Source organism: Chrysemys picta, chromosome 5 (genome assembly GCF_011386835.1).
Source record: "Chrysemys picta bellii isolate R12L10 chromosome 5, ASM1138683v2, whole genome shotgun sequence".
Taxonomy (NCBI): domain Eukaryota; kingdom Metazoa; phylum Chordata; order Testudines; family Emydidae; genus Chrysemys; species Chrysemys picta.
Window position 1 is genome coordinate 10,536,284 of NC_088795.1, and position 27,990 is coordinate 10,564,273.

A 27,990-nucleotide genomic window follows, 5' to 3' on the forward strand; every position below is an offset into this window, starting at 1 on the left:
TCACCTTGGTTGGCCACACAGGACCCAATCAATGATTTACAGCAATTGAAAGGTGATAACTTCATCAGGATGTCTCTCAGTTCATTCCCTCTCTTCTCTTTCATATTTCTGTTACTGAAGGAGGGAGTTTGTCCAAGCAGCTCATTAAATTAAAACATTTGATGGAAATGTTTCTGCTGCGTGATTTGGATGTTTTAAAATAAATTCGTACAGCCTCCTCCTCAGTTCCTAGACAGAACCACTTGTGTTTGGAATCTGCATGCAACACTCCTTCCTGGTGTTTTGGAGTTAAACTCCTTCTCTGCAGCTTTGCTGTAGCCCGAGAATACTTTCCAAAAGTCCAGACAGTTTGACTTCAGTAGTGATATTTGGCAGCGGTTGGAATTTTCCATTTTTCTTGTTCAAAAATGAAAGAGAACCGTACCTCCTCTCGTCTGCTAGTCATTTAGCCTTTGTAGTTGCTGTCTGCTATCTTCATCTTTTCACACAGAGACTCATGTTGTCTGTTTGTTACAATTCTCTCTCTTTTTCTCTTGTGTTCATTGGTTTTCTGCCATGTTTTGGAGTGCTAAGAGGTGACAGTGAAAATTACCATATGGATCATAAACCTTTAATGTGTGTAGCATAAGCATGCAAAGGCATCTTCCCGTCGGGCCAGAGTGAGTCCAGCCAATAGGAGTTAATGAGAAACCTGTTGCTCAGTAGGGCAGGGCAAAATTCAGGGTCAGCTTGTTAATTTGCACAGTGGGTAGTGAAACTGAAAATATTTATAAATCATTCACCTTCCTGGAGGAAATAGCTATGACACCATCCTAAAACAGTGTGAGCACTCTGGTCCAAAGGAAAAAGTACTAACTCAATGGCCATGCTTTTATCGAAGGGGGCAGAGGCTCACAAAAAGCCCAGAACCCCTTAAAAATGCACTTGCTGAATGAGCAGAGCATTGTGACTTTGTCCTCAGGCAGAAAGGCCATAAGTGATTGTCTAGTAGTTGGGATTTTAAACAAGAAAGTCTCCAGCAAGTCCAATTAACATCTGAGCTCACTCTAGAACAGGTGAGAAGGCAGGGTGAGCTAGTGAAAATGCATCACAAACACCTTGGGACTCTTATAGAGGAGTGAGTTTCTGCCTGAAGGGATTGGAATCTTCTCTGACTAGTACTGAGTTGAGGGAACGTGTGAGGAAGAACATATGTAAGGTTAATATACGTTCTGAAAACATTTGAGATTGTAGGGAGAAATGTAAGCCACAACAAACCCAGTTATGGCTCTGAGGGCATGCAACAGTAAAAGAGGAGTTAGCTTAGGTCCAGAGAAAGGTAAAGCCAAGTATGTTTCCATTGATATCAGTAGAGCCTAAGCCCATTTTTAAGTGCTTTGCTGAACTGGGGGTATAACTTTCTTGCGCTGAAGTTATTTTGTTAGGATTCTGTGATTGTATTGGGGCTAGCCCTGGAAGGCAGCACCCTGACTGTTAGCTATTATAACGAAAGCAAGTTTGTCTGAGTTGCAGTACAGAGAGCAGGTCCTTTCCACTTCCACAGCGTGTCTGCACAGTTAGTTCACATAAACTCTGATATTTTTCTCCACAGTCCTAGCTTCTCACAACCCACTATTCCAATTTATTTTTCATCTCCCCATCTGTTTCCCATTAGATTCCAGTTTCTCTTCCCCCCCCCCCGCACCCCCAAGCTCCTGTTTGTCCAGTCCAAATGAGGCTTCCAAGACTCTTCCCTGAGCCCCTATGTTTAACAAAGGGGCCAATCCTTTGTCTTGAAAAACCTGGGACTAATTTGCTTTGGCAGATTACTCCAAGCATTCTGGCAAATCTCAAATATGCTGCTTTGGAAACCAGCGGACATTCTGAAACTAGTTAATGCATTGACAGCAGCAAAAATAACGGATTATCCTGTTCAGATATCATAGCTGCTGTCTAAGTTTTACAAAACTTGGTACTTTCTTGGAGAAACTTTTAAAGCAATTTTTTTTAGCAAGACTTGTTTGTAGGCACAGCTCATTTTCAGTAAATTCAAACCCACTTGTCGTACACTTTTGAGTCACAGACCTTGTTAAAAAGGTTTTTGATGGTTTTAGGCATGGTAATGGCAATGAAGGAATTCCTCAGGGAATTCAAGGAGTCTTATTACTGAAGCATAAGGGTGTTCTTGTGTTTACATCACTAGATTGTGACTCAGGAGAGGTAGGTTCAACTCCCAGCCTTCCCACTGTGTGACCGTGGGCAAATTACTTAATCTCCCTGTAACTCAGTTTCCCAGCTATAAAGTGGGAATCATATTTCCTTCATCTATTTAGGCCCTAATCCTGCAAAGAATCATGTATTATGGGCTTAATTTAACACACTCTGATTAGTGCCATTGACTTCAACAGAACTACGCTCATGCATAATTTTTGCAGGATGGGTAAGCTTGGATTGTAAACTCCTTGATAGCAGGATGTGTTTTACTGTGTACAGCACCTAACACAATGGGGCCCTGGTCTCTGTTGGGGCCTGTAAGTTCTACTGTAATACAAGTCATCAACAACAACAATAATGAGATATGAAAATTGGCATCTAGTTGCATGATAAAGCACCCTTCTTTCCATATTTAGTGAATTGCTTACCCAGGGAAAACAAATAGCAGGACAGTTACTGTTTGACTGGAGTAGAAAAGCATGCAAAGATGTAATGGAAAATTTTAAATGGCTAAATTGTATCAAACAATCTAATTTAAGCCTTCTTTGCTATTAGAAGTATCTATTTTTCAAATGTATGCAATGTGCTATCAGCATCTCACTAGATACACAATCAAGATTAAAAAAACCCAAACTAATTAAATTTACATAATGTTTAAAAACCAAAGAAAAAAAAACACACTAAAGGACCACCTTCCCTCTGATTCCTAATTAAAGCCTTCTTTCTCGAGCCATCCCTTCAGAAAAAGCCTAAATAAATAGATGCACCTTGCAGCATACTCAAAATATCAACAAACTCTGCATCAGAATAAGGGAGGAAGGAAATTCCAGAGCCACAGAACCTCCATTGATTCTACCTGAATCCCTCCCCCCAGACATAGATATCCAAGAACTATAAACTCAAGCCATTCAGGTGATCTCAGCTGGTCAGCTAAACCACTGAGAGAGAAGAGATGTAGTTTCTAAGATATCCAGAGCCCAAACTATACAAGACTTTATAGATCAAAACTCACCTTGAAATGATTAACTTAATGAAGTGGCTGAGCTGTTAACAAAAACATGAAATTTCTCATTGAAATCAGCTACTACCCTGGAGGGGAGCAAATGCTGAAACTCTTTATTTCTAAAAAGGGTCTGGGGTGATCTAGGGTATTATAGGCCAGTAAATCATTTTTTTGTACCCAGTAAACTAGCTGAGATTATAATTAAAAATACATTGATAAAACACCTAGACGACGATGATACAGTGGGGATAACCCAGCACAGCACCTGCCACAGAAAATCACACCTCACTAATCTATTAGAATTCTCTGAACATGTCCATAAAATCAGAGATAAAGGACAAGCAGTTACCATCATTTATTAGGGCTTTTTAAAAAACGGTGACAAAGTCTCTCACAAGAGGGTATCAAGGAAACTAAGTAACCATGGGGGTGAGAGGCAAAAATACTATTTGTTATGGATCAGACATTGGCTAGGAGACAGAAAACAGAATGCTAAGAAATGGTCATTTGGATAAGGTCATTCATACCAAGATCAAAAAAGAAGGAAACCCCTTTTCCTTGATTTCTTGCAGACCTGCATTTAACTGTGCATTCTGTTAGCCCCTGGAGTTCCTGTGAGAGAGGCAGAGAAATCCAACTATATTCTTCTGTGGATTATAATTGTTAGGATATTTGTTGCGGCTTTCAAACTGAATTTAAGAAGTGGGTCTGAGAGAGAATAATTAAAATGCCAATGAACCTGAGTAGGACAAAGTGGTTTGCTCAAACACCCAATGTGGGGGTGGGGGTGTCATTCTTAATGGATGAATTCTAAGGCCTGTGGGCCACCTACAGCCCACAAGTCCTTGGAACAGGCCTTTGAGTGGTGCATTGGCCTTGTGCTGGCTCCTCGGCACAGGCTGAATTTCACCCATTAAGTACCTAAAAAGTAACTTTCCTGCAGGAACCTAATAATACACTCCGAGCATTGGGAAATTGCCATATGATATTCGGATGCTGTTAGGAGCGAGACAGGTGCTTTGGCACCATACGTAGTGGTTTATTGAGACAAATCAGGTGAGGTAAAGAACAAATCATGTCAAACCAATCTGATAGCTTTCTTTGATAGGATAACGAGTCTTGTGGATAAGGGAGAAGCGGTGGATGTGGTATACCTAGACTTTAGTAAGGCATTTGGTACGGTCTTGCATGATATTCTTATCGATAAACTAGGCAAATACAACTTAGATGGGGCTACTATAAGATGGGTGCATAACTGGCTGGATAACCATACCCAGAGAGTTGTTATTAATGGTTCCCAATCCTGCTGGAAAGATATAACAAGTGGGGTTCCGCAGGGGTCTGTTTTGGGACCGGCTCTGTTCAATATCTTCATCAACGACTTAGATATTGGCATAGAAAGTACGCTTATTAAGTTTGCAGATGATACCAAACTGGGAGGGATTGCAACTACTTTGGAAGATAGGGTCATAATTCAAATGATCTGGACAAATTGGAGAAATGGTCTGAGGTAAACAGGATGAAGTTTAACAAAGACAAATGCAAAGTGCTCCACTTAGGAAGGAAAAATCAGTTTCACACATACAGAATGGGAAGAGACTGTCTAGGAAGGAGTATGGCAGAAAGGGATCTAGGGTTTATAGTGGACCACAAGCTAAATAAGAGTCAACAGTGTGATGCTCTTGCAAAAAAAGCAAACGTGATTCTGGGATGCATTAACAGGTGTGTTGTGAGCAAGACACAAGAAGTCATTCTTCCACTCTACTCTGTGCTGGTTAGGCCTCAACTGGAGTATTGTGTCCAGTTCTGGGCACTGCATTTCAAGAAAGATGTGAAGAAATTAGAGAGGGTCCAGAGAACAACAACAAGAATCATTAAAGGTCTTGAGAACATGACCTATGAAGGAAGGCTGAAAGAATTGGGTTTGTTTAGTTTGGAAAGGAGAAGACTGAGCGGGGACATGATAGCAGTTTTCAGGTATCTAAAAGGGTGTCATAAGGAGGAGGGAGAAAACTTGTTCACCTTAGCCTCTAAGGATAGAACAAGAAGCAATGGACTTAAACTGCAGCAAGGGAGGTCTAGGTTGGACATTAGGAAAAAGTTCCTAACTGTCAGGGTGGTTAAACACTGGAATAAATTGCCTAGGGAGGTTGTGGAATCTCCATCTCTGGAGATATTTAAGAGTGGGTTAGATAAATGTCTATCAGAGATGGTCTGACAGTATTTGGTCCTGCCATGAGGGTAGGAGACTGGACTCGATTACCTCTCAAGGTCCCTTCCAGTCCTAGTATCTATGAATAAGTTCAGCAGCACCACCTTGTGGCTCAGCAAAAATTACACTCCAGCTTCATGAGTTTGGTGCTACATGCCCCAGTGCATGGCGTAAAGACAGGAAATTCACCACAGCAAGCCAATGCAACTAACGCCCCCCAGTGGTATGTGGAGACCTACCCAACTCCTCCACAGGAACCTGTCCTGAGGTCTCCAGGCCATTAACAGCCTCGGTGACAAGGCCCAAGGCTCCATCCGTATAGGGGCTAACCCCACAGCCCCTGTCCAGACCTGTCTGCATTCACCCATGGGACGTGACCACCTACCAAACTCTAGCTTCTGGACTATCCCTTCAAGGGACCTAAGCAGTTCGGGGGCACTCTGCCTTTGAGCCTGAAAAAATCCTGGCAGAAAACGACTTTTCTCCCTACTCCAGCCAAAGAGTCGAAGGCCTACTACAATACAAATAAGCTGGAATTTTCCAAGAAGCCTAAGGATATAATACACCCAGCTTTGGTTGCATTTCAATGGGACTTGGGCTTCCAACTCCCCTAGGCTTCTGGGTGTTTTAAGTTTATCCTAGATCTAAAGTGGCTCAAACAGTTTCTGAATTAGCCTCAAGAAAGAGTCCCTGAGATCAACTCTGGCACCTGTCCACATCCAGAGATTTCCTGGCCTCCATTGTTTTGAAGGTCATTACTGTCATACCAGCTCAGTCATACCGGAGATGTCTCAGATTCACAGCTGGTTCCTTGCACTCCAGTGCAGCCAGGCATATGCACCATGGACGGTCTCAGAAGCCAAAGTGGTGATTGCTGCAGCTGTGTGGCAACGAGGGGATCTTCATGATGACATGCTTGGTCACCTTGCTTACCAAGGTGAAATCCCCTCAGTGAGCATCCCGAGCAATCTCCGGGTCTCTGCTGCTCATAAGCAAAAGGCAGGGTTCCGTAACATCCTTGCAGACCCAAAGGACATTACTACCCTGGAGGGATAAACCTTCCACGTCTCTAGAAAGCATCTCAAAACTGAGAGCTCACCATAGTCATTTCCTCACTCCCTGGTTTTGCAATTTAATAATGAAGGAGATGGTGTCTACCAGGACCTTGGACACTTTCTGTACAGGATTTTTCATCTGTGCCTAATAAAAACTCTCAGGGGGGAGGAACCTGGTAATGTTGCTTCAGATACTTGTCAGTATCAGGAACCTGCTTCTCTGGGGGCTGGATGAATCAAATGTGTGGGGAGAGCTCCTTTCCCAAATGCCCCTGCCTTTTCCATCCCTGTGGACCCAGTGTTTTGGGGGATGACTGGCAGCCGTGTGCATTTGGAACATCTTGAAAATTAAGGAGCAAGCATCTAACAAGTTCTACTGTGGATGTGCAAATGGTGATTCTCAGAGACTTGTCATCTGGGTGGATTTTTACGGGAGATACAAAAGTCATCTTCCTAAAACCTGGGACTGTCCCCCGTCAGATTTTGAGTTCTGGTTTCAAACTATGGAAGAGCTGGTGCACATACTGATTTTTTGTGTCTCATTTATTTGCTGCTAAGTCTAAGTTACAAAAGCCACCTAATATTGCAACTTCTTCATGGGGAATCCAGTTTCATGCTAATGTTTCCCTTCTTTCATATTCTTCGAACAGGCATGTACCGAACAGAAAAAGACAAAGGCACGTTGTATGAGCTGACTTTCAAAGGAGACAGACCACACAAATTCAGACGAACCGTTTTATTCAGACCATTTGGTCCCATCATGAAAGTGAAGAATGAGAACCTCAACATGGCCAACACGCTCATTAACATTGTCGTTCCATTAGCCAAGAGAGCCAGCAAGTTTCGACAATTCATGCAAAATTTCAGGTTTGTTTCTTTTTATGGCTCTATAGCTATCTTGATATTTTTATACAGTATGATGCAAATTCTGCAAGCACCAGGGATTTTCCCAGTGGGGAAAAAAATATATTTTTACATAAAACCATCAATTTATCATTAAAAATATCCATTTGCGTTTGCTTGGATCAACAGCTATTTCACATGAACCGCAATTAGCTTTAGCAGTGGAGACCAAGGGAAAAGGTTATTTTGCAGTCATCAGTGTTGCTGAAGTTGATGCACCATGTACTAGGTATTTCGTTCTTCGGAAACTTGTTATTTCCATCTTTGAGAGAGCAGGTGCCAGAACCACTTCAATGAATGTGTCAGTTTCACTCCCTAAGTAGCACAGGAAGGTTTCTAGAAAATAAGAGTCATTGTATTATCCCTGGACTGCTTGTTGAGGCCTCATCAAAAGGATAGATAGTGACAGAAAGGCAATGAGAAATGTGCCTGGACTCAAGAGTGTTCTCTCCTTGTTACTTTTGATCAAGGCTCTTTCTTTATGCTCTTCTTTCCCAACAGGGCTATAGCAATTGCAGGAATGGATATAATCAAGATGTAGCTCCCAGTCAGAACTAAGAATAACCTGCCCAGGGGTGGGCCTTGCATTCTGATAAGAAAATTGAGAGACACCCAAATAACTTAGCTGTGTAGTTGCCCAAGAAGGACACACATCTTGACAGATACACGTATTCTTAGGCCACATGATTTGTTCTCTCTTAGAGAAACGGAGATGGGTCAGGTTAGGTAATATCTTTCATCGGACTAACTTCGGTTGGTGAGAGAGAAAAGCTTTCGAGCCACACAGAGCTCTTCTTAGGTCTATCTTGAGAGTTTAGTTTGAGTCGATACTCCTTACAGATTTTTCAGGGACATAACTAGACACGCTAGTATTTAGAAGAAATAGAAATGAGGGTACAGGATTTTATTTCCCCCTTCTCTCACAGCCTCCTGGGTGCTGAGGTAGCACCTGCTGGCTTTAGTAGTTTGCCACACAATTGCTGGCTTTCCTACAATGGCTTTTCTGTCCATCATCCAGGTGACTGGATGGGCTATTCCAATAGTGCTCTGCTACCATAACTCAGGTAACTACTAGATGACAATTTATAGCCTGCTAATGCAGAGCTGTGAAGTATCTTAGGTCCCATTCTGCAAGCTCATTCGAATGGAGCCAGTGTAGCTCTGGATGGGTTCAAGGATCTCAATGAAGGGCTGCAAAAATCTCACTGGAGCGGTGCAAAGATCTCACTGGCGTGGTACCAGCAGAGAATTTGGTTTGCAGAGTCCAGCACTATCCTACATTCCCAGCTAGAGATGGCAGGTGTTGTTTGGGAAAGCAAACTTCCCAGGGCAATGAATGACTTGTTTTGATGTCTGTTCTAGGGAAATGGGCATTGAGCAGGATGGGAGAATTCACCTCACTGTAGTTTACTTTGGAAAAGAACAAATGAACGAAGTGAAAGCAATACTTGAAAACACCTCCAGGTGAGTATGGGTCTACATCGCTGCTTAGTGAGGCATGCTCCTCTCACACGCTGATAGCCCGAGAAGCCAGATTGCCTTTCCCTAGCACCGTCAGTAGGGGAATAGGTCATCCCTCTCTCCTTGTATCAGTCAGAAATGAGATTACCCTGATGCTCCCTGATCTGCACTTGTGAATACTGATATTTAGAGCCATGGACTTAGGCCAGCGTAACTCCCACTCGACATCTGTAACAATGATCAGGCCTGAATTCCTCTAACCTTTCCATGAGCAGCTTCTATCTGTTGGCACTGAAGCTTAACTTGGAGAAATGTAGGTAGGCTGGGCTTTTCAATAGTGCCTAAGGGCATTAGACACCCAAATCTCATTGAATTTCAAAGGGATTTGGGCACCTAACCCCTTTAGACCTTTTGAAAATGCCAGTCTGAAATAGTTCCTGCACATAGTGAACTCCTCGCTTTCCTTTTCTCCACCTTTATTATGACATGACATTTTTATAAGCAAATTACGGAATATGGTCTTGATGAAATTACTATCAGGTGGATACACAACTGGTTGAAAAACTTCTTTAGAGAGTTGTTATCAATGGTTTGCTGTCAAACTGGGAGGAAGTATCTAGTGGGGTCTGTCCTAGGGTTCAGTACTATTCAGGGCTTAAATTCAGCCAGAGCTGTCTGGAGCAGAGCTCTGGTAAATATTGTTAAACTCACAAGGCTGATGCCCCAAGCCCTGCTGCGTCCCATGGGCGCTCTGGGAAATACTCGTTCAGAATTTAAGCTCTGGTACTAGTCAATATTTTCACGAATGACTTGGATAATGAAGTCGAGAGTACACGTTTCAGATTTGCGGATGGCACCAAGCTGGGAGAGTTCTCTAGCATTTGGGAGGACAGGAACAGAATTCAAACTGACCTTGATAAATTAGAGAATTGGTCTGAAATCTACAAGATGAAATTCATTAAAGACGTGCAAAGTACTACACTTAAGAAGGAAAAATCAAATGCATAACTACAAAATGGGGAATAACTGGCTAGGTGATAGCACTGCTGACAAGGATCTGGGGATTATCATGGATCATATACACTGAATGAGTCAAGTGTGTGATCCTGTTGTGAAAAAAGCAAATCATTCTGGGATATATTAACAGGAGTGTCATATATCAGACATGGGAGGTAACTGTCCTGCTCTATCAGAACCGGTGAGGCCTCAGCGGGAGTACTGTAACCATTTTTGGGCACCCCTCTTTAAGAAAGATGGGAACAAATTGGAGCGAGGCCAGAGGAGAGCAACGAAAATAAGAGATTTTCGAAAACCAGACCTAGGAGGAAAGTTTGAAAGAATTAGGCATGTTTAGTCGAGAGAAGGGAAGGCTGAGGGGAGTCTGTTGTATTAATGTAAATTGAATAAATGGGCCCAAAGGTCTGTAACGTGACCCTGTCACTGACTGTTCAACATTAAACCGTATTAAACAAGGTTTGGGACTGGATATACAGAGATTTCAGCCGGCTTAGTACCATGGCAAGCACGCCATTAAACATTTTTAGCCTTTTATTAAAATACAGAAAAGAAGGAAACAGCTAACGCATTTGAAATATAAAGTATTACGTTGGGCTTTCATTTTAACCATATCCCATGTTCCTTTCCCTTTAGCTAGAGAGTTTTTAGAAGGAGAAAAAAGCCTTATTTGACAGCCTTTTAGAAGATAATGACTGTCCTCTTTGGAGAAAAGAGATGAAATTCACTGGAGTGGGCTGGAGCTGTCTTTGATGCTGTTGTTGTTAAAGTCCCATTCTATTTCTTAAAAGACCAAACAAGACAAACACACACAAAGGGGAGAGAAAAGAATGGCAAAGATAGAAAATGCAGCTTCTGTCTCTGGTGTTGACTCTCACTGCTGCTGGAAAAACACTGGCACGGCACAGGTCTGATCAGCCACTCTGAGACCTGGCAAACTCGTACCAGCATCCGGCTGGTTAGGGCATTGCATTTAACTGCATTTCTGATCACAGGCGTACAGCAGTGTTGCAAAAATCTACAGTCTTGCCTGACTAAGCCAGATCCTTATTAGACAGAAAGGAAAAGGAGAGGGATAGGAAGGAGAAGAAGAAATAAGATAGGGAATGAAGATGACACACGGTGGTGGGCGGAGGAAAGGGGGAGACACAAAGTCTCAGATCCCAGGTGGTGGTCAGAATTTAGCTGGAGCCACTAGAGGGGCTACTGTCATCTGGCTCCCTCCCTCTGGCCTGGTCTGGTCAGGACTTCTCGTGGGATTCGGACAAAGAAGGTCCAGGGTTCCAGGAGATGGTAGGGCCAGCAGCCATGGGGGTAAAGCGTGCTTCTTCCCCTTCTTTCAGTCAGCCAGTGTCACAGTAGTGAGTATTCCCCTCCAAAGTCTCTTCTTTTAAGGATCCTACAAAAGGAGTAGTGGGTGGCATAACCCGTCCCTTCATTATTTTGTCCACCAATTAGGCCTAATTTTTGACAGACCAATTTTGGCTCATTGATTTCAGATCTCACACTTCTCTTAACACTAGGGTGACCATACGTCCTGTTTTGGCCGGGACAGTAAATTTTTTAAACCCTGTCCCGGCTGTCCCGACTTTTTTTTGCATAAGTGGGCACCTGTCCCGTTCGCTCTTGCTGACTTCATCAGTAGGCAAGAGCAAATAGGACAAATGGCCATTTTTGTCAAAAAAGTGTGGTGTGGAGGAACGTGCGGGATGGGAGCAAGTGGAGATGCCAGCCCCACGCAAAGGGGGAAGCAGGGCTGGGGGGGCAGGCAGGCTTCCAGCAACAGCCTTGGGGGGGGGGAGGTGTGAGAGGGGGACAGAGCTCCAGCAACAGTCTCACATGGTGTGGGGGGGGAGGACAAGGTTTCAGCAACCAGCAACAGCCTCATATGGGGGAGGAAGTGGCGCTCGGGTGAGCAGCTGGGGCCAAGCCCGCAGTCGGGGGGGAGTTCTCTGCAGGAGCTCGGGCAAGTAGCTGGGGGTATCCCGTTTTCCCACCCTACTTAACACAGTCCTTGAGTTATTTCAGGAGGCCTTTTTGTTTGGACAAATTCAGTCTTCCTGTTTCCCTTTTGCTCCCTTTTCCCACCAACATTTGTTGCTATAGGTTATGGTGACATTTTGTGAACTGTTACTTGTTTTTCACAGTTGAGCTCACAGGGAGGGCAAATTTGTAGGCCCTGTTATCACAACAAGACCTGAGAACAAACTTCAAATATGTAAAGGGTTGTTATAAAGAGGATTGCGATCAGTTGTACTCCATGTCCACCGAGGGTAGGACAAGAAGTAATCAGCTTAGTTTGTAGCAAGGAAGATTTAGGCTGGACAGTAGGAAAAACTTTCTAACTATAAGGACAGTTAAGAACTGGAACAGGTGACGTAGGGAGGCTGTAGAATCCGTCATTGAAGGTTTTTAAGAACAGGTTGGACAAACACTTATCAGAGATGGTCTAGGTATACTTAATCCTACCTCAGCCTGCGAGGCTGGACTAGATGGCTTCTCAAAGTCCCTTCCAGTGCTACATTTCTCTAGTTCTACCATTAAGAGCTATAAGAAATTACAGAGAAGAAAAGTAGAGGGAGAGAGAGAGACTGCTAAACCAGGATCAAAGTTAAAACCTGGTGCTAGCCCAGCTCTGAGCTTTATGATTCTTCGCACTGTTTCTGTTATGTGACCGAAACAGAGAAATAAAATCATTGTGCCTTTTGAAAATCTATCAGAAGTCACAGTGGGACTGATCCCTTCTGAAAATCTAGCCTTATCTCAGCAACCTGAGCCGTGCAGCTTGAGAGTAGATGGTCTGCCTACTGCTTCTGTTTTTCTCATGCTCGAGATGCATTCAGCGAGTGCTGCTTTGGAAAATACCAGGCAAAAATACATGGCTATAGTTCTGAACATTAGTGAATTCTGTTCATTTTGCATTTGCAGTTCTAAGGAGAAAAAGTGTGTAGAGGCCTAGCTTGAAATAATGGATCTATTAAGATAACCCTGCGCTGTTGTCAAAGGGCAGTTCCGTTTGGCAATTGATTACTTCGCTGTTGTTATGTTGTTATTATGCTCAAATGGCATGAAATGGGATTTCAGGAAAAGTTCGGAGTCATTAGCTTGACTCAAACTGTTGGACCATTCCACAGTCTCAGCTGTACCTCGGTTTCAGATTTCGGTCCTGTTCAGTTCTTAGTGCAATAACATCCATTGACGGCGTGGAGGGTGGGGCAAGGTGGGCATTTACTAGCAAATTAGGCTGTATGAGACATTCACGCTGAGGAGTGATGTTAACAAACACCTCTGTGGCCCATGTCGGCACGGACAGTTCATTTAACAGTGTGTCAGCGAGTCATTGTTAACGCTGTTGTTCCAACTGGTTTTTAACTATAACCAGGTGACATGATGGGAAACACAATGGTCCCTTTCTGTGCTGACAGCTGAGTTGTGTTTGCCATGGGTTCTGCTACCGTGACTCCTCCAACACAACCTAATTTTCTAGTGGTGACCAGCTCTGGGAGAAAGAGCTCTCTCTTAACCCCCCCTGCATGTGATGTGGCTTTTCAGAGGGCAGCTAGAAAGGCCTTGGAAAATTCACTCAGCGTTACCTGCTCTTGTAGATTATCACCTTCCTAGCCAGGTGACTGTTTCTGGGCAGGTCTCGGGATTCTTAGAACAAGTCTGGCCAGAAAGTGGTACCCGAAGGTACATGAGAGATGTTACTGGAGAGAGCATTCATACGGCGTTATGCTAGAACATGGCAGAGGAGGCCAGTAGGGGGACTGTGGACGGTGGGCCGGCTGTGAACCTACACAGGACCCCTGGAAAGGGCACAAGCGGTGTGGCTGGGTCTGCCACTAAATGATCACTCACATGGCTTGTCATTAGGCATATCCCAGGAAGAAGGAATGTGCCTCTCTGTTACTGTTATTAGCAGCAGGATGATACACCGGTGCACATGGCTTCATGCTCAGACTAGCCTTCAGGTTTGGTAGCAGCAGCAAAGGTGGGCTGGAGATGCCGAAATCTGAGTTAGGTAGAATTCATCAGTGGCACAGCCTGGTCCGCACTCTCCTGGTCAGAAAGCTGCTCATGCGTCCTTAGGGGCCAGCACTGCTGTCAGGATGCCGTGGTTCCCACTTCACTGCCAGCGTACAATGCAGGGAGCCAGGGGCCTGCAGGAGTTCAGAGAAAACAATGCTAATGACCCCGGTGTGTGGACCTGCCCATACCTCACTCGTGTCAATGATCCATTTCAGTAGGCTAAGCAGCAATTGGAACGTGATGACGCAGCACAGGAAAAGGGCTGGTTTATAAATATCTGCTCAGCATCATGACCAAGCTACAACAGCTTCTACCTCTGCTGGTGCTGGGAGTTCCTGGCAGGAGGGTGCTGCTGCTGGGGTGATGTGTCTGGCCAAGGCGCAGGGATAACGTTAGACCCATCTGCACATGCCAAAAGAGAAGTTCAGAGCAATGGGATGGAAGACAATGGGGAAATCACCTTCTCTGAGCGAGGAGTACAGGCCCCCTGTTACTGAGCCCTCCCCTCCCCCCCCTTAGGTACAACCTCCTCCAGAGCACGGCCTCCAATAATGGCTCTGTGGCTGGGTGGGGCAAGGGACTGACAGAGGTCGATGGAATGCCAAGAAGCGCTTGGCCGTTGTCTCTCATGGGTGTGGAATGGAGCCATTCTCCATCATGAGAGGAAGGATGTGGTGAGAGCCTTAATCTGGGACTTCTCCTGTGTGATGTCAGACCAGTCACTTAGGCCTGGATCTTCAGAGGTATTTAGGCACCCGCTTTCCATTGATTTCAATGGGTGTTAGGTGCCTACATAACTTTGAGGATCAGGGTCTCAATCTTTGTGTGCCTCGGTTTCTCACCTGTACAATGGGGATAATAACATCTTCCTACCTCACAGGGGTGTTGAGGGATCAGTACTTTAAAGATTGTGAGGTGCTCAGATTGTAGGTGGTGAGGGCCTGATAAATACCATAGATAGATCATTGTCAGCAGAATTAATTCCCTATTTCTAATGGGTTTGTTAGTTTAACAGAATACTTGTCTTAAACACACTGCCTGTTCAGACCAACTGAGATGAAAGCACCGTGTTCTTCCAGATTGTATTCCACAGGCATTTTTGACACATTACGCCTTCTAATGATCATTTCAGTCCCTCAGTAAGGCGTTGTCTACACTACACAGCTTTTAGCGACATGGCCGTCTCGCTAAAAATGTAAATGCTGTTTGTCGGCACTTTTGCCGACAAAATACTTCCACCCTCTACGAGCGGGGTTCGCGTTGTCGACAGGAGAGTGCCCCTGCCGACAACGAGCCGTTTACACTGCCACTTGCCGCGCAAAACTTTTGTCTTTCGGGGGGGGGAGGGGGCTTTTTTAAGCACCTGTGAACGACAAAAGTTTTGTCATTCAATTGGCAGTGTAGACAAAGCCTAAAAGTGATTCCATTTGTTAGCCTATTTTGTAAGCTCCTTGGGACAGACACTACATACTTCTCTGCATCTTCTACAGCTCCAGCTACACCAGGCTTAACAAATGCTAAGCGATAAAAATTGAAAGGAAAATCCCACCATTTGCAATTAGCAGATACATTTCTAATCGGAGAATGACGATGCAGCAGCTCTGCTGTCAAACACAGACGGGATGACAAAGCAGTTAACTTGTGATTTAGCAGCTTGTGGGGTTCTTCCATCTAATGAGAATAGTCACTCCCCACCTTGTGTATCCTGATCACTAATTAGCCTGGGGATTTAACCAATGTGCACCATCAAAGTGCTGCTTAACAATCCTAAAATAATTGAAGATGATCACTTTTGGCATCCTTCCAGGAACTTTAGAGCAGACTGCTAGCGCTTCAGTTATTTTGGATCATGCCAGGTTTTAGCACAGAAGCTCCAGGAAAAATAGGGAAATGGCTTACGGACCAGGAGTTGCAGCAAATAGTCATGTTCAGCCTGTCCACGTGGCTGTGTGATGATTTCATATGCACATGTGCCTTGATTTTCTGGGGGGGATTAGAGAGTTCAGAGACCCTGACAATTCTGAGCTTGATTTTTCTTTGATGTACTTGGGCTTTGACTGTGAGCTGGCCAATGGCAGGTCAACCAGATATAGGGACGATGGGATTCTTTCAGCACGGGCACACGCTACAGCAACCTAAAGCGTCAGGCTTCCAGCTTGCCGCAAACCCTTGCAGGGCTAGATGGGTTCTCTGCCTGTGTTTGTTCTGGTTCTTGTTTCACGCGGCATTCCCCCAGCTCATATTTACATATACTTGGGTGAACTTCTTACCTTTCCCGTGTTTCACTTTCAGACTTCACTACCAACCTTCTAAGTACCATTGCTAGCTTACCTCACGGCTTGGCGTGGCATAGTTATTGCTTCATGAGCCCTTTTCATTTCCCATTTAAGGGCCAGGGCTTCAAATGGTTTCAGCACCCAGCAGCGCTCATTGTTCTCAGTGGGAACTGCTGGGTGTTGAGCATATTTGAAAATCCTGCTACTTCAGTCAGGTGCCTCAGTGGGAGCTGAGCGCTTCTGAAAATCTGGCCCCTAACGTGTTGTGTGTCTCCTGTCTGCTTTGGTGTGGCATGAAGGCCTAATTTGCAGAAGTGCTGAGCACCCACAACTCCTGCTGGGGTCAGTGGGAGCTGCGGGCACTCAGCTCCCATGAAGACCAAACCCTGAGGCTACATCTACACTGCAATAACAGACCAGCGGCATGGCGTCTCGGAGCTCAGGTCAACTGACTTGGGCTCGTAGGGCTTGGGCTACCCAGCTAAAAACAGCCCTTTGGGCTCAGGCTGGACTCTGGGCTCAAACCCGGTGAAGAGGGGGGGAGGGTGTCAGAGCCCAGGCTCCAGTCTGAGCCCAAATGTCTACAATACTATTTTTAGCCCTGCCTGCAGCCCAAGCCCTGCTAGCCTGAGTCAATTGACCTGAGCTCTGAAACTCGGAGACTTTGGGTCTTTTATTGCAATGTAGTTGTATTCTGAGTCTCTCCGTATTGTTATCCTTGGCTAAGCATGTGTTACCAAGAGCGCAGTTTATCCATCACACACGTATCCTCTTTTTCACACATGAGCTGTTGAAATAATCTGTTTTTCTGTTATCGGACCACAAGCAGTAAATCCACGTTAGGTTTCTCAAGATGGTTGGATTTAAACCAGGAGCAGTTTTAAGGAATACAGAGTATGTAAAATGGATGTGTTTATCTGGAGGCTGATCCAGAGTCCATAGACAGCAGTGAAAGGACTCCCAGTGACTTCTGTGAGCTTTTGTTCTTTTGTTAGTTTTTCAATCCAACTCAGGTACATTTTATTTGATTTTAGGCAATGGTATTTAACATTAATGCACAATGATATCTCTAAAAATGAGAGTGAATATCTCTTTAAAATATTAGTTTTAAAATTTACAACTTGGACATAAAATAGCTAGATGATTGTTTTATTAAAATGGGATCGAACTCCTTCTCTTTTACTGCTGTTTACAGGTTTCTTTCACAGCCTATGAATATTATCCCAGAAATATTAAAAAAGACTTCTAAGTATAAGATCTGAGTTAGATTCCATTCCTAATTTGCCTAGTGTGTCATGGAAATACACCCCCTATTCCTCTTTTTAAATATGTCGATCAGTAAATACAATGACATTGATGAAGAGTTGACTGCCCCTTTTATCTCTTAAACCTCATCTCACGTACTGCTGCTCCTCCTAGATCAGCTAACTTCAAGAATTTCACCTTTATCCAGCTGAATGAAGAATTTTCGAGAGGGAAAGGATTAGACATAGGTGCTCGCATTTGGAAAGGAAACAACGTCGTTCTCTTTTTTTGTGATGTAGATATATACTTCACTGCTGAATTCCTGAACACCTGTAGATTGAACACACAGCCAGGTATGGCTACCCAGAGCATTTACTCCTTTAAACAGACTTCTCTTTATTGTGTAATAACCTTCACTAATGTGTTCCTTCTTTCAGGTGGGTAAGCAAGCTATAGTAAGGCATTCTTAACATTCAGCTCAACTAAGAGTAAAGACCTATATTGCTGATTGTCACATTTTAGATAGAGTGAAAAGAAAAACAAATTGTCAGCTTCCCCTATGATTGAATTCCTTGCCTTTGTCACCTTGTTTTCTGGGGCCCATCTGGGTCATTTTGTCAAACTACATCCGCATGTTCACATTCTCCATCCAAACCATAACACTCTGAGACTGTGGGCCTTATCTAAAACCCAGAGAAGGCAATGGAAGTCTTTCTATAGACTTGAATGGCATTTGGATCAAGCCCTAAGTCTGTTTCCAGCATCACAGAGAAGCACAAGTTTAATCTAGTTTTAGAGCATCGAACAACTTTATCGGTAATAACTTTCTTTTTTAATCCATTGTGATTTCTAGGGAAGAAAGTATTTTACCCAGTTCTTTTCAGCCAGTATAACCCAGGTATAATTTACGGGCACCATGGTTCCATCCCACCCTTAGAACAGCAGCTGGTAAGTAACTGGCTCTAAAAATGCATGCTTTGAACCGCGCATAAAACTTCCCCTTCAGGAAGACGTCTGTGCTTGCGAATAGAATTTCACTATCTCGGGTCCATTGAGATGCGGTATGCAGAATACGTAATTTATTGTGTCCAGCGCGTTCTGTGGTAATGTTTCACACTCTAGCAGCTTAGCTAACAGCTTTATTTTAAAGCATATTTGATATTTACATTTGTAAATTAAGAATTTAAATGTAGGCTGTTTGTCTGCCAGAAGCGACATTATGTTGACCAGATTCCACTTCAGGGAGTGTACAGCTCTGGGGCTAATGAACCCCTTCATTTTCTTAGCTTCCTCATCTCTCTAAGGTAACAGGACTGTTTCTCTACCTTGTGTTTTGTGAGGCCAAATGATGTCCATAAAGAGTTTGGAGCTCATTGGACTGATGGTGCAGGAAGGTAATTAATCATTGGAACAGACTCCCACAGGCTGTAGTGTGGATTCTCCATCACCTGAGGTTTAAGTTGAAATTGGATGTCTTTCTAAAAGCTAGGCTCTAGCTCAGGGGTCAGCAACTGCGGTATACGTGCCAAAGGCGGCATGCGGGCTGATTTTTAGTGGCACTCTGCTGCTAGCCGGGGTCCCGGCCGCCGGTCCTGCTCAGCCCGCTGCTGGCCTGGATGGATGGAACCTGGGCCGGCAGCAGGCTGAGCGGGGTCGGCGGCTGCCGGTCTGGGGTTCCATCCGCCGCCCGTGCTGCCGGTCTGGCACGCAAAACCTTTTACTTGCACGCGAAACCTTAAATTAAGGAAGAGTTGGCACACCACTTCTCAAAGGTTGCCGACCCCTGATCTAGCTCAACCACAAGGTGTTGGACTCAGGGCAACAATGGCTGGGTGCTATGCAGGAGGTCAGACTAGATATGATCCTTATGGTCCCTTTTCTCCTTAAAAATGTATGGGCCAGAACATCCACAGGTGTGAATCGTTGTAGCCCCATTGACTTCAATCCAGCCCCATGCATGAATACGGACAAAGAGTTGCTGTTTGAAAGTGAGGCATGCAGTGTGAGTTAAGTCCAGGCGTCTCTGGCGGGCCAGAGGGAAGATATGTTGGGGAGGAGTCAGAGTGAATCCCCTCTCCAGAGAAGTTACTTTGCTCGGGACAGAAATGTTGCTTTGCAGCACTGTTCTGGAAGCAGACAGCAGAGGTCCAGCTCCTTCATACTCTTGCTCTGTCAAGTGCTGATGTTCTAGAAGGTGCTTGAGAAGTTGCTCCATTTACACACACAGTCACTGCACTCCTGTTTCTCCCTAAAGATCCTGCTCATCCGACTGGATCTCCACCCTTGGGCCCAAACGCATGCGCCCTGGCCTAAGGCGACCCCTGGAGCTTGTAGAATCCAGAAATTAACAAGCCTTATGGCTTCAGCTAGGTTCTCCTCTGCTCAGGTCCGTTCTGACCACAGCCGGTAAAGAGGCCGCCACTGCTTGCCAGAGCTCATTCCACCTCTGTGTCAGGGTTCAGTGTACCCCCTCCCCCCGGTGCCTCTCCCATACAGGAATTGTTTGAGGTGTCATATCAGTAAGGGCCCAACAAGAGCTATAAGGTGGGACTTTGAAAAGGGCCAAAAGGCCAGATTTGCGAAGGCATGTAAGTGTTGCTGCACTCAGTGTTGCAATGGCTAACGGATTTAGATGCCTCATTCTCATTTTCAAAAGTGATTTAGGCACTCACAAGCCTAAATCCCATCAACTTCCAATGAGACTTTGGCTCTTTGGTGCCTAAATCCCATTTGGAAAATGTTAGGCTCCTAAATACATTAGGCACTGCACTGCAGCAACACCTTTACAAATCTGGGCTAAGTAACCAAGGCGCACACGCCCCATTGACTTTGCCTTTTGAAAACTCCATCCCAGGTGTTTTAAAATCCTTTCCTGCTATTACCGGACGTACCCTGTCTGAGACATTCTAAAGTGGCTGCCCATATCCCTCTCAGATAGAATCAGGAGACACTCCTATCAGATGAGGGGGAAAAAATACAAAATAGGGCTTGTTTACAACGCAGATGATTTGTATGATGAACAGGAAAAAGCTTTTTCCTCATTTACAGTGGGATCAGTGAACAGACAACAGATTCGTGAAACTATTCCGTGTGACATATCCTCTGTGTTATTAAAACGAGAGCTTGGAAAATCCGTTGAACTGTTTATTCCAAACAAAACCTTTCCTGATACCACCACTGAATTCACACTAGTTCTTATCTTTCTGCTGCAGCCTGGCCCGAGAACCCCAAGCATGTCAACAGTTTGTATAGGAAAGGAAACAAAAATGTCATTATAAAACTAAAGTTAAACCCCACTGTTCGCTTTGTCAGGACTGCACAAATATTTATAGCTAACATCAGAATTGTGCAATGTGATGCCTGCCTCGGAGAAGCATCTTGCTATAAAGAAGAGACCTCGCCAATATCATTTTTATTTAGTTAATCATATTTTCATTCCAGATTTCTTCCTGGGCAAATGGCCAGCTCAGTGCCATTAAAACAAGAACACTGTTGGCCGCCTACCGTGCTGCGTGCGCAGCTGAGAAAGTAGCCCTCAAAAAGCTTTGAAAGAAATTGATTTGTGCGGTAGCGGCTAGTTCTAATGGGAAATTACAGTGCTAATGCATACAAATAACTATCTGTAAAGCCACTGCTATGGTGATTTCCTGTTCCAATGCAGGCTTGTAACAGATGGCTTCTTAGTGCCTATTAATGGATTTGCAGTTTATGGCTATTAAAGGGGAAGAAGAAATGAGATCAGAGATGGATGCAGTAGTGGCAGAAAAGCAAAAGGAGCAGGACTGATATAAGAAAAGGCTAGTACTGAAAATGGAGACATGAAAAGAACCAGAAGGGTGGTCAGTGGGCTACAATGGGGCTTGCAATCAGGGGTGAATTCCCAGCTCTGTCACAGACATGTGTAACCTTGGGCACGGCACTTAGGCCAAGATTTTCAAAAATAGGTGCCTAGTGCCAGGACCCAACACCCCCATTTAGGTGGCCAAGTAGATGACCTGATTTTTCAATAGTACTGAGCACCTGGCAGCTCTGCTTGAAGTCAGGGGGCGCTGCTGGGTGCTCAGCTCTTGAGAAAATCAGGCTACTTACTTAGACACCGCAATACAAACTTAGGCCCATAACTTTAGATCCCTATTTTTGGAGATCTTGGTCTTCACCTCACTGTGTCTCAGTTTGTCATCTGTAAAATCAGGACAATGGCACCTCCGTTGTCTGTCTCATCAATGTAGACGGTTAGCTCCTGGGGGGCTGTGTATTACTATGTCAGTACAGCGCCTGGCACCATAACACCCTGAACTTGGTTAGCTCCTCCGGTCCCTGCGGTATTTCAAATAATACTTCACTCTCACAGGCTCTCCTAATTTTTATGTCAATTTGTAGGAGGTTTTAAGTCATTTTGTTGCACCAGCCAAATTGCATCTGTAAACAGTGTCACATTAGTTTTGAGTCATTTTAGAAGAGCCCTGAAGTCATTTTGCTAGTGCAGCACTCTTGTAAACTGTAATCAAAAGGGGCCACCAGCCTGTCCCATGCATGAGACTGGCTCACTTCATGATGTATGAATACATCCCCAAGAAAGATTCAGACCCTGTGGAAAATAAGCTGTCATTTAGAATAACAACTTTCCTGGTTATGAAAATAATCTTCAGAAGGTGACTGTTATGATGCAATGTTTTCCTGAGTCTGCAGACAGCCAGCCTGCAGTTAATTTTAGCAGAAACTTTCAGCGGAAGTCTGCCAGTATTGAAGTCAGTTAGAGCTGGGTCAGGCCCCTATCCACTGATGGGGTATAATGCAGTATGGGATAGAAGAAAGTGAGGTGGCTGTCCCCATTCCTAGCCACCCTGTAGGGGTGTCCCTCTTTTGCTCAGGTTACAAATTCTACTGCTCTGATATAAATGTTCCTTTCCCCCCCCCCAGGTTATAAAAAAGGAAACTGGATTCTGGAGAGACTTTGGCTTTGGCATGACATGTCAGTACAGGTCTGATTTTATCAACATAGGTAAGAACATGCACTTAACTAAACCTGCTTTAGAGATGCTGGCTCAGATGCTCTTCCCCAGTGCAGCCCCTTTGTGCAGGGCCGGACGACAACATTTTGGCACCTGAGGCGGGAGCTCAAATGATGCCCCCATGTCCCTTCGCTTGGGCCAAAACTTTGAAAGGTCTCAATTCTGCCTTCTTCCTGTTCTACTCCTCTCATGGTACTGCTCTGCTGCCCACCACAATAAAGGAGAACTAACAACTTAAAATGCCTTGTTCAAAAAATGTAAGTAACACATTTGCTGTTCAGGCGTTTGAAAGTTAACTTTTCTTGTCTGCATAGTAAACACTGGCATTTTTAGCTGTTTGAATAATCCAAGTGGTGCTTTCCGTGCCTTCTTGGTTGCAAAGATTTGAACTGCTTCCTGCTGAAGGTCCACAGTCTGGACCAGCTCATGCTCTGTTGAGATGGTGGCAAGGCCAACCAGCCTCTCTTGTGTCAATGTGAAGCATAGATGTGTTTTTTATTAACTTCAGCGTGGAGAAGCTGCGTTCTCCAGTGGCAACTGTTACAGGAAGTGTTAGACGTATGCGCAGAGCAACAAAAGCATTTGGAAAGAGAGTGGTCATCTTATTTGTGCACATATATTCCAGAACAGCCTTTGGAGTTGATCCTGCTGAAATGTATCTTGAAAGGGCTTTCAGTTCATCCCCTAAATCACTCGCATCAATATCGCTCATGTCATCATGTGTCAACACTGTCTCTAGTGCCCTGCATTGCTGGTGTAGGTCTTCTTCAGGTATAGTGAGGAGTTTTGGAATATCATGCAACATCCCAAATATACTGCTGTGTTCCTTGAGCTGCATGAAACGTTCTTCAACTGCCTGTATTGCACAATGTAGCACCTGGTTAAAGAATTCCACTTTGAATTGTTGTTTGGGGTCTCTTATGGGATTATCCCGTGCCTCGTAATCAAAATGTCGTCTTCTTCAGTGACTCTTGTATTCTTGAATGGGTGGGAAAATAGCTTCGGTGTGAAGTTCCTCTGCCAACTTCTGTGCACTCTTCAGAATGTTTTGAAATCCCTCATCTGACCGGTAAGACTGTAGGTATGATTGCTCTGTCCGGTTATCATAGAATCATAGAATCTCAGGGTTGGAAGGGACCTCAGGAGGTCATCTAGTCCAACCCCCTGCTCAAAGCAGGACCAATCCCCAGACAGATTTTTGCCCCAGATCCCTAAATGGCCCCCTCAAGCATTGAACTCGGGTTTAGCAGGCCAATGCTCAAACCACTCAGCGATCCCTCCCCCCAAAATCAAGGAGGGTACTGAAGAGCTGCCTCTTGAAGTTCTTGGGGGATTCCACAGCGGGAAATGATCCCCCCTATACCTGCGCAGGGACTTGAATCCTGGACCCTCTCCCCCCCCCCAAAAAGGTCATTGAGTCCAGCCCCCTGTCTTCACTAGCACTAATTGTTCCATTGCTCCAGATATATCAAGGTCGACACCTTGGAGTCTCTTGCTTACAACATTTATTTCAAACAGGATGTCATGCCACAACACTAAGCCACACAGAAATTTGAAGTTATGTATGTTTCTGGTGATTCCATTTCCCTCAGCCACTGTTCTCCTATGAACAGTTCCTGTCATAGCATTATCCTCCATAATGGCAACTATGGGATCATCTATCTTCCCAATTTGGTGTTTGATAGGCTTTCTCGCCTCCACTTGACTTTCCCATCATGTGGCATTCAGTGGTTTCAGAGTCGGAGAGGATATTCCCAGATGTTGCTTCAAAATTTGCCATCGATGAGTTGATGCAGAGAAAAATACATAGATGCTTTGAATTACATTAAAAAATTTGACAAAGAGTCCTGTGGCACCTTATAGACTAACAGAAGTATTGGAGCCTAAGCTTTCGTGGGTGAATACCCACTTCGTCAGACGCATTAAAAAATTCAGCACTCTCACTAGAAGCTGATGCTGCATCACTGACCACCAAGCTCAATGAATGAGAACTGCACGGGACAAAAAAAACTCGAGGGTTTAACTCTCGGATCCATGTCTGCACTCCTCTGTTCTTTCCTCTCGTGTTGGCACCATTATCGTAGCCCTGACCTCTCATGTCAGCTATCACAATTCCCGTATCTTCCAGCTTTTTAAGAAGCACATTTGTCCTACCAGATCCTGTAGTATCATCAATGTCAATAAATTCTAGAAAATGCTCTCTGACAGTCACCATTGCAGGGACATTTTCACTAGGGTCTGTTGTTGTTACAAAACGCACCATTAAAGTCATTTGTTCCGTATGGCTGATGTCAGGTGTGCAGTCCAGAATAACAGAGTAATATCTTGCTGACTTCAGATCTGCCACAATCTTCTGCTTGACTTTTGTTGCCAGTAACTGTATGATGTCATTTTGAATTATTTTTCCAAGTGGTGTGTGTACATTTCTTGGGTGGTGACTCTTCTTAGATTCTCCTGGAGTACAGCATCAACCTCAGCCATCAACTCCACAATTTTAAGGAAGTTTCCATTGTTTGGCACATGCAGCTGATCTGAAGTGCCACGCAGTGCTAGGTTTTGGGTAGCAAGCATTCTCACAATGGCAACGAGCCTTTTCAGAACATTTTGCCAGTAAAGAGACTCTGGTGCAATTTTCTTTTGATGCTGATCATCTATAGTAGCCTTTAACCTTAGTCACATCTCAAGCTCTTTCCACCTATGGAATCAGGGTTGGAAGGGAGCTCAGGAGGTCATCTAGTCCAACCCCCTGCTCAAAGCAGGACCAATTCCCAACTAAATCACTGGAATGCTTTCTGGTGATTTGCTGCCTTCTCATGGCATGCCAGATTTCTAGCCAGATTTTTCCAACACTCAGTTGAAGGGGACAAATAAGCAGGCTGGTAGCAGAGTCTGAGTGAGGGAAGATATCAGCGTCTTAAGGGCCTAACTGGCTCCTACTATTTCAGTTGACTGCCTGTTCTCCTCAAGGGGGTTCAGGGAAGCAGCAGGAAACAGGAAGCTCCCTGAGAAGCTGGTGTGAATCAGTCGAGGCTCCTGGGGGTGCTGGAGAGGTACATAAGAGGCTCCTCCTCCTCTCTCTCCCTGCAGCTCCTGCTGCTTTCTGTTATTCCCTCTCAGCTTTTCTCCTGCTTGCCTGTTATGTCTCTTGTGCCCTCCTTCCTCCAGCACAGCACTCCACCATCTCTGTGCCTCTAGAGCAGAGAGAATACATAGGCACCCGCAGCAGACACAATTTTCTACACTCTGGGTCCTAGCGGCAACCCCCGCGCACACAGAGAGAGAGAGAGAGAGAGTCTGGCACCTGAGGTGGCTGCCTCAGTTCGCCTCATGGTAAGGCCAGCCCTGCCTTTGTGCCACTCCCCTGTGAAGGGGCCGTGGCCTACCACTACTGTACTGTGGCTATTCCTACCTGCCATACGGGACCCTGGGGGCTGTAGCTTATTACACACTATTATTAATTATTATTTATCATTACAGTATTTTTATTACATTTTGAAAATGGCAACAGTCTTCCAAGATCTCACTTCCGTAGCTTGTATCACTTTGAATAAGCCTGTTATAAGACAAGGCTCCTATCCTTCATCAAGGAGTATCAGATGTGAAAGAGCATGAAGATATTTAAGAAGCCAACTCAAAGAGTTCCTCCTACACAAGCATTCAGGTCTTGAGCAGTCCAGGCAACCAACGCACGTTACAACAAAGCTTAAACTTGTTCTTCATAATAATTTTAAAAACAATACTAGCTGCGTATTCAATTTTAAAAACAGCAAAAAATATCCACCTCCCTTTCCATTTCTTATAAGGAGTCTTGAAGCTTAAATCTCCTCAGTGTAATAGATGTGCTTGCTTTGATCTGCTTAGTTCTTAGAAGTCCAGGTCCCTAGGGACGGCTCTGTCCGCCATTAGGGAATTCTTCCCTGAGAACCCCCTGTAACATTTTGCGAACCCCAGTTTGGGAACCACTGCACTGGGTATAACAGAACTTCCCTCCTTGACATCGTCAAAGAGAGAGGATGAAGAAACAGTGCCCGAGCTCACTTCTTTCTGCACTGTTTGCAGTCAGAGCGAGCGCCCAGTGCTTGGTTAACGGGGGTGTGGGGAGAGGGCTGGGTGGCTCCTGGAGAGCATGGTGAATAGCGGGACCCAGTGACTGTTCCTGGCCCTTGTGCACAGGAGTCCCCTCTCCATCAGATGGGAATTCAGATGGCGGGAAGGGTAAGGCATAGCTGGTATTTATGCCTGTGAATGGCCCATGGAGGCAGGCACCACACAGCCTGTCAGACCATTATCTTTACCCTGCCAACCACCATTGACTGCAACAGCAAAACTCCCATTAGTTTCATCCCCAAAGGCACAAACTCAGCAGCAACACCTCCAGCCGGTAGCCCAGAGCTTTCCGTATAGACACCACCCAATTGCCGCCCTGCGACCAGTGCTGGTGCTGAGAGAGGAGCTGCCCACGCTGCCCTGATGGCGACCCAACTCTGACTGTGCAGGGCCTATTTCAGAGCCCAGGGCTCTCCCAGTCCTGCCACCTCTCCTAGTCTCCCATCCCAATTCATAAACCAGAGTCCGAGTGTGCTCACCTGTATACCCTGATCCTGCAGCCAGCAGGGACAGGCTCAGAGATGTTACGGGGGTGCAGAGAGCCCCAGTCAGCCATGTCAGCGTTGCACAGGACAGTAAGCCTGGGCTACACCAGCCTCAAGCTCTCAGTCACCACTCCCTCTCCCACCCCAGGGCTGCTGTGAGTCCAGAAGGGACAGGGACAGGTGCCTCCTTCCTGCTCCCCCACCCTCACTTTTCCCATTTTATCTTTCTTCTCTCCCCCAACCCCCAAATCGAATGGGCTACCAAGTTCCCAACAGCCGCAGGGGATGAGTGACATCAAGCCAGGAGGATGGCTGCTGCTTGGCTTGGGCTCCCCTGGAGTAGTTTATGGCCTTAGAGAATCAGGAGCCACCAGAAACTCAAGTATCTGGAGATCCCCAAGCTCTGGTTGCTCTAGACATTTCCTTCTGGTACCAAGAGCCCCTCTGCAAGCTGCCAGGAGGGCGCCGAACTGCCCGGGGGCCCTGGCTGTCAGAGTATGGTGGAGAGGGGGAGCCCTCTGCCTGCCCCAGACGCAGCCCTTCCAGAATGACCGTCTGCAACCCAGTCAGCAAGGTCAGAGCCTGAGCCGCCACCCAGGAGCAGCCGCGGAGGCAGAACTGGGCGATTCGGGGTCGATTCAGGCATTCCAATCTGCTGGCTGCTTTAGCAGCTGACAACAAGCACCTAAAAAGAGTGCAGGAGACCGGGGAAGAGAAGAAATAACATTAGAGTCAAAGGATTCCTCCAGTCCCAGGCTGTTTAGTATAGGGCTTTGAGTTTGAGGAGTGTCATCTGGCCAAAGCTCTAACATACCATTACACTAATAAGCAGCTTCCTTCCCGCCACCTGACAGCCAGCAGAACTAAATCACTCCCCTCCACCCTCCCGCACAGCTCTATCCCCCTCCTCCATACCAGCCCACACAAACAGATGCACTTTGCAGGGTACCCTGAAGGTCAACATACCTTGGCTGGTGGGGAAGCTTGTTCACCAG

General features: G+C 45.3%; 1 protein-coding gene across 7 annotated transcripts in view; it reads left to right on the forward strand.

The window, feature by feature from the left end:
* The window catches only part of CSGALNACT1 (chondroitin sulfate N-acetylgalactosaminyltransferase 1), a 90,955-nt gene that overhangs the window by 60,202 nt on the left and 2,763 nt on the right, over positions 1-27,990 (forward strand). For all 7 annotated transcript variants that reach the window (XM_042856301.2, XM_005283960.5, XM_024110111.3 and 4 more), the window contains 5 exons: positions 7,114-7,330; positions 8,729-8,830; positions 17,566-17,744; positions 18,245-18,339; positions 22,312-22,393. In XM_042856301.2, the coding sequence (XP_042712235.2) occupies positions 7,114-7,330; positions 8,729-8,830; positions 17,566-17,744; positions 18,245-18,339; positions 22,312-22,393 (675 nt within the window). The remainder of the gene's footprint in view (positions 1-7,113; positions 7,331-8,728; positions 8,831-17,565; positions 17,745-18,244; positions 18,340-22,311; positions 22,394-27,990) is intronic.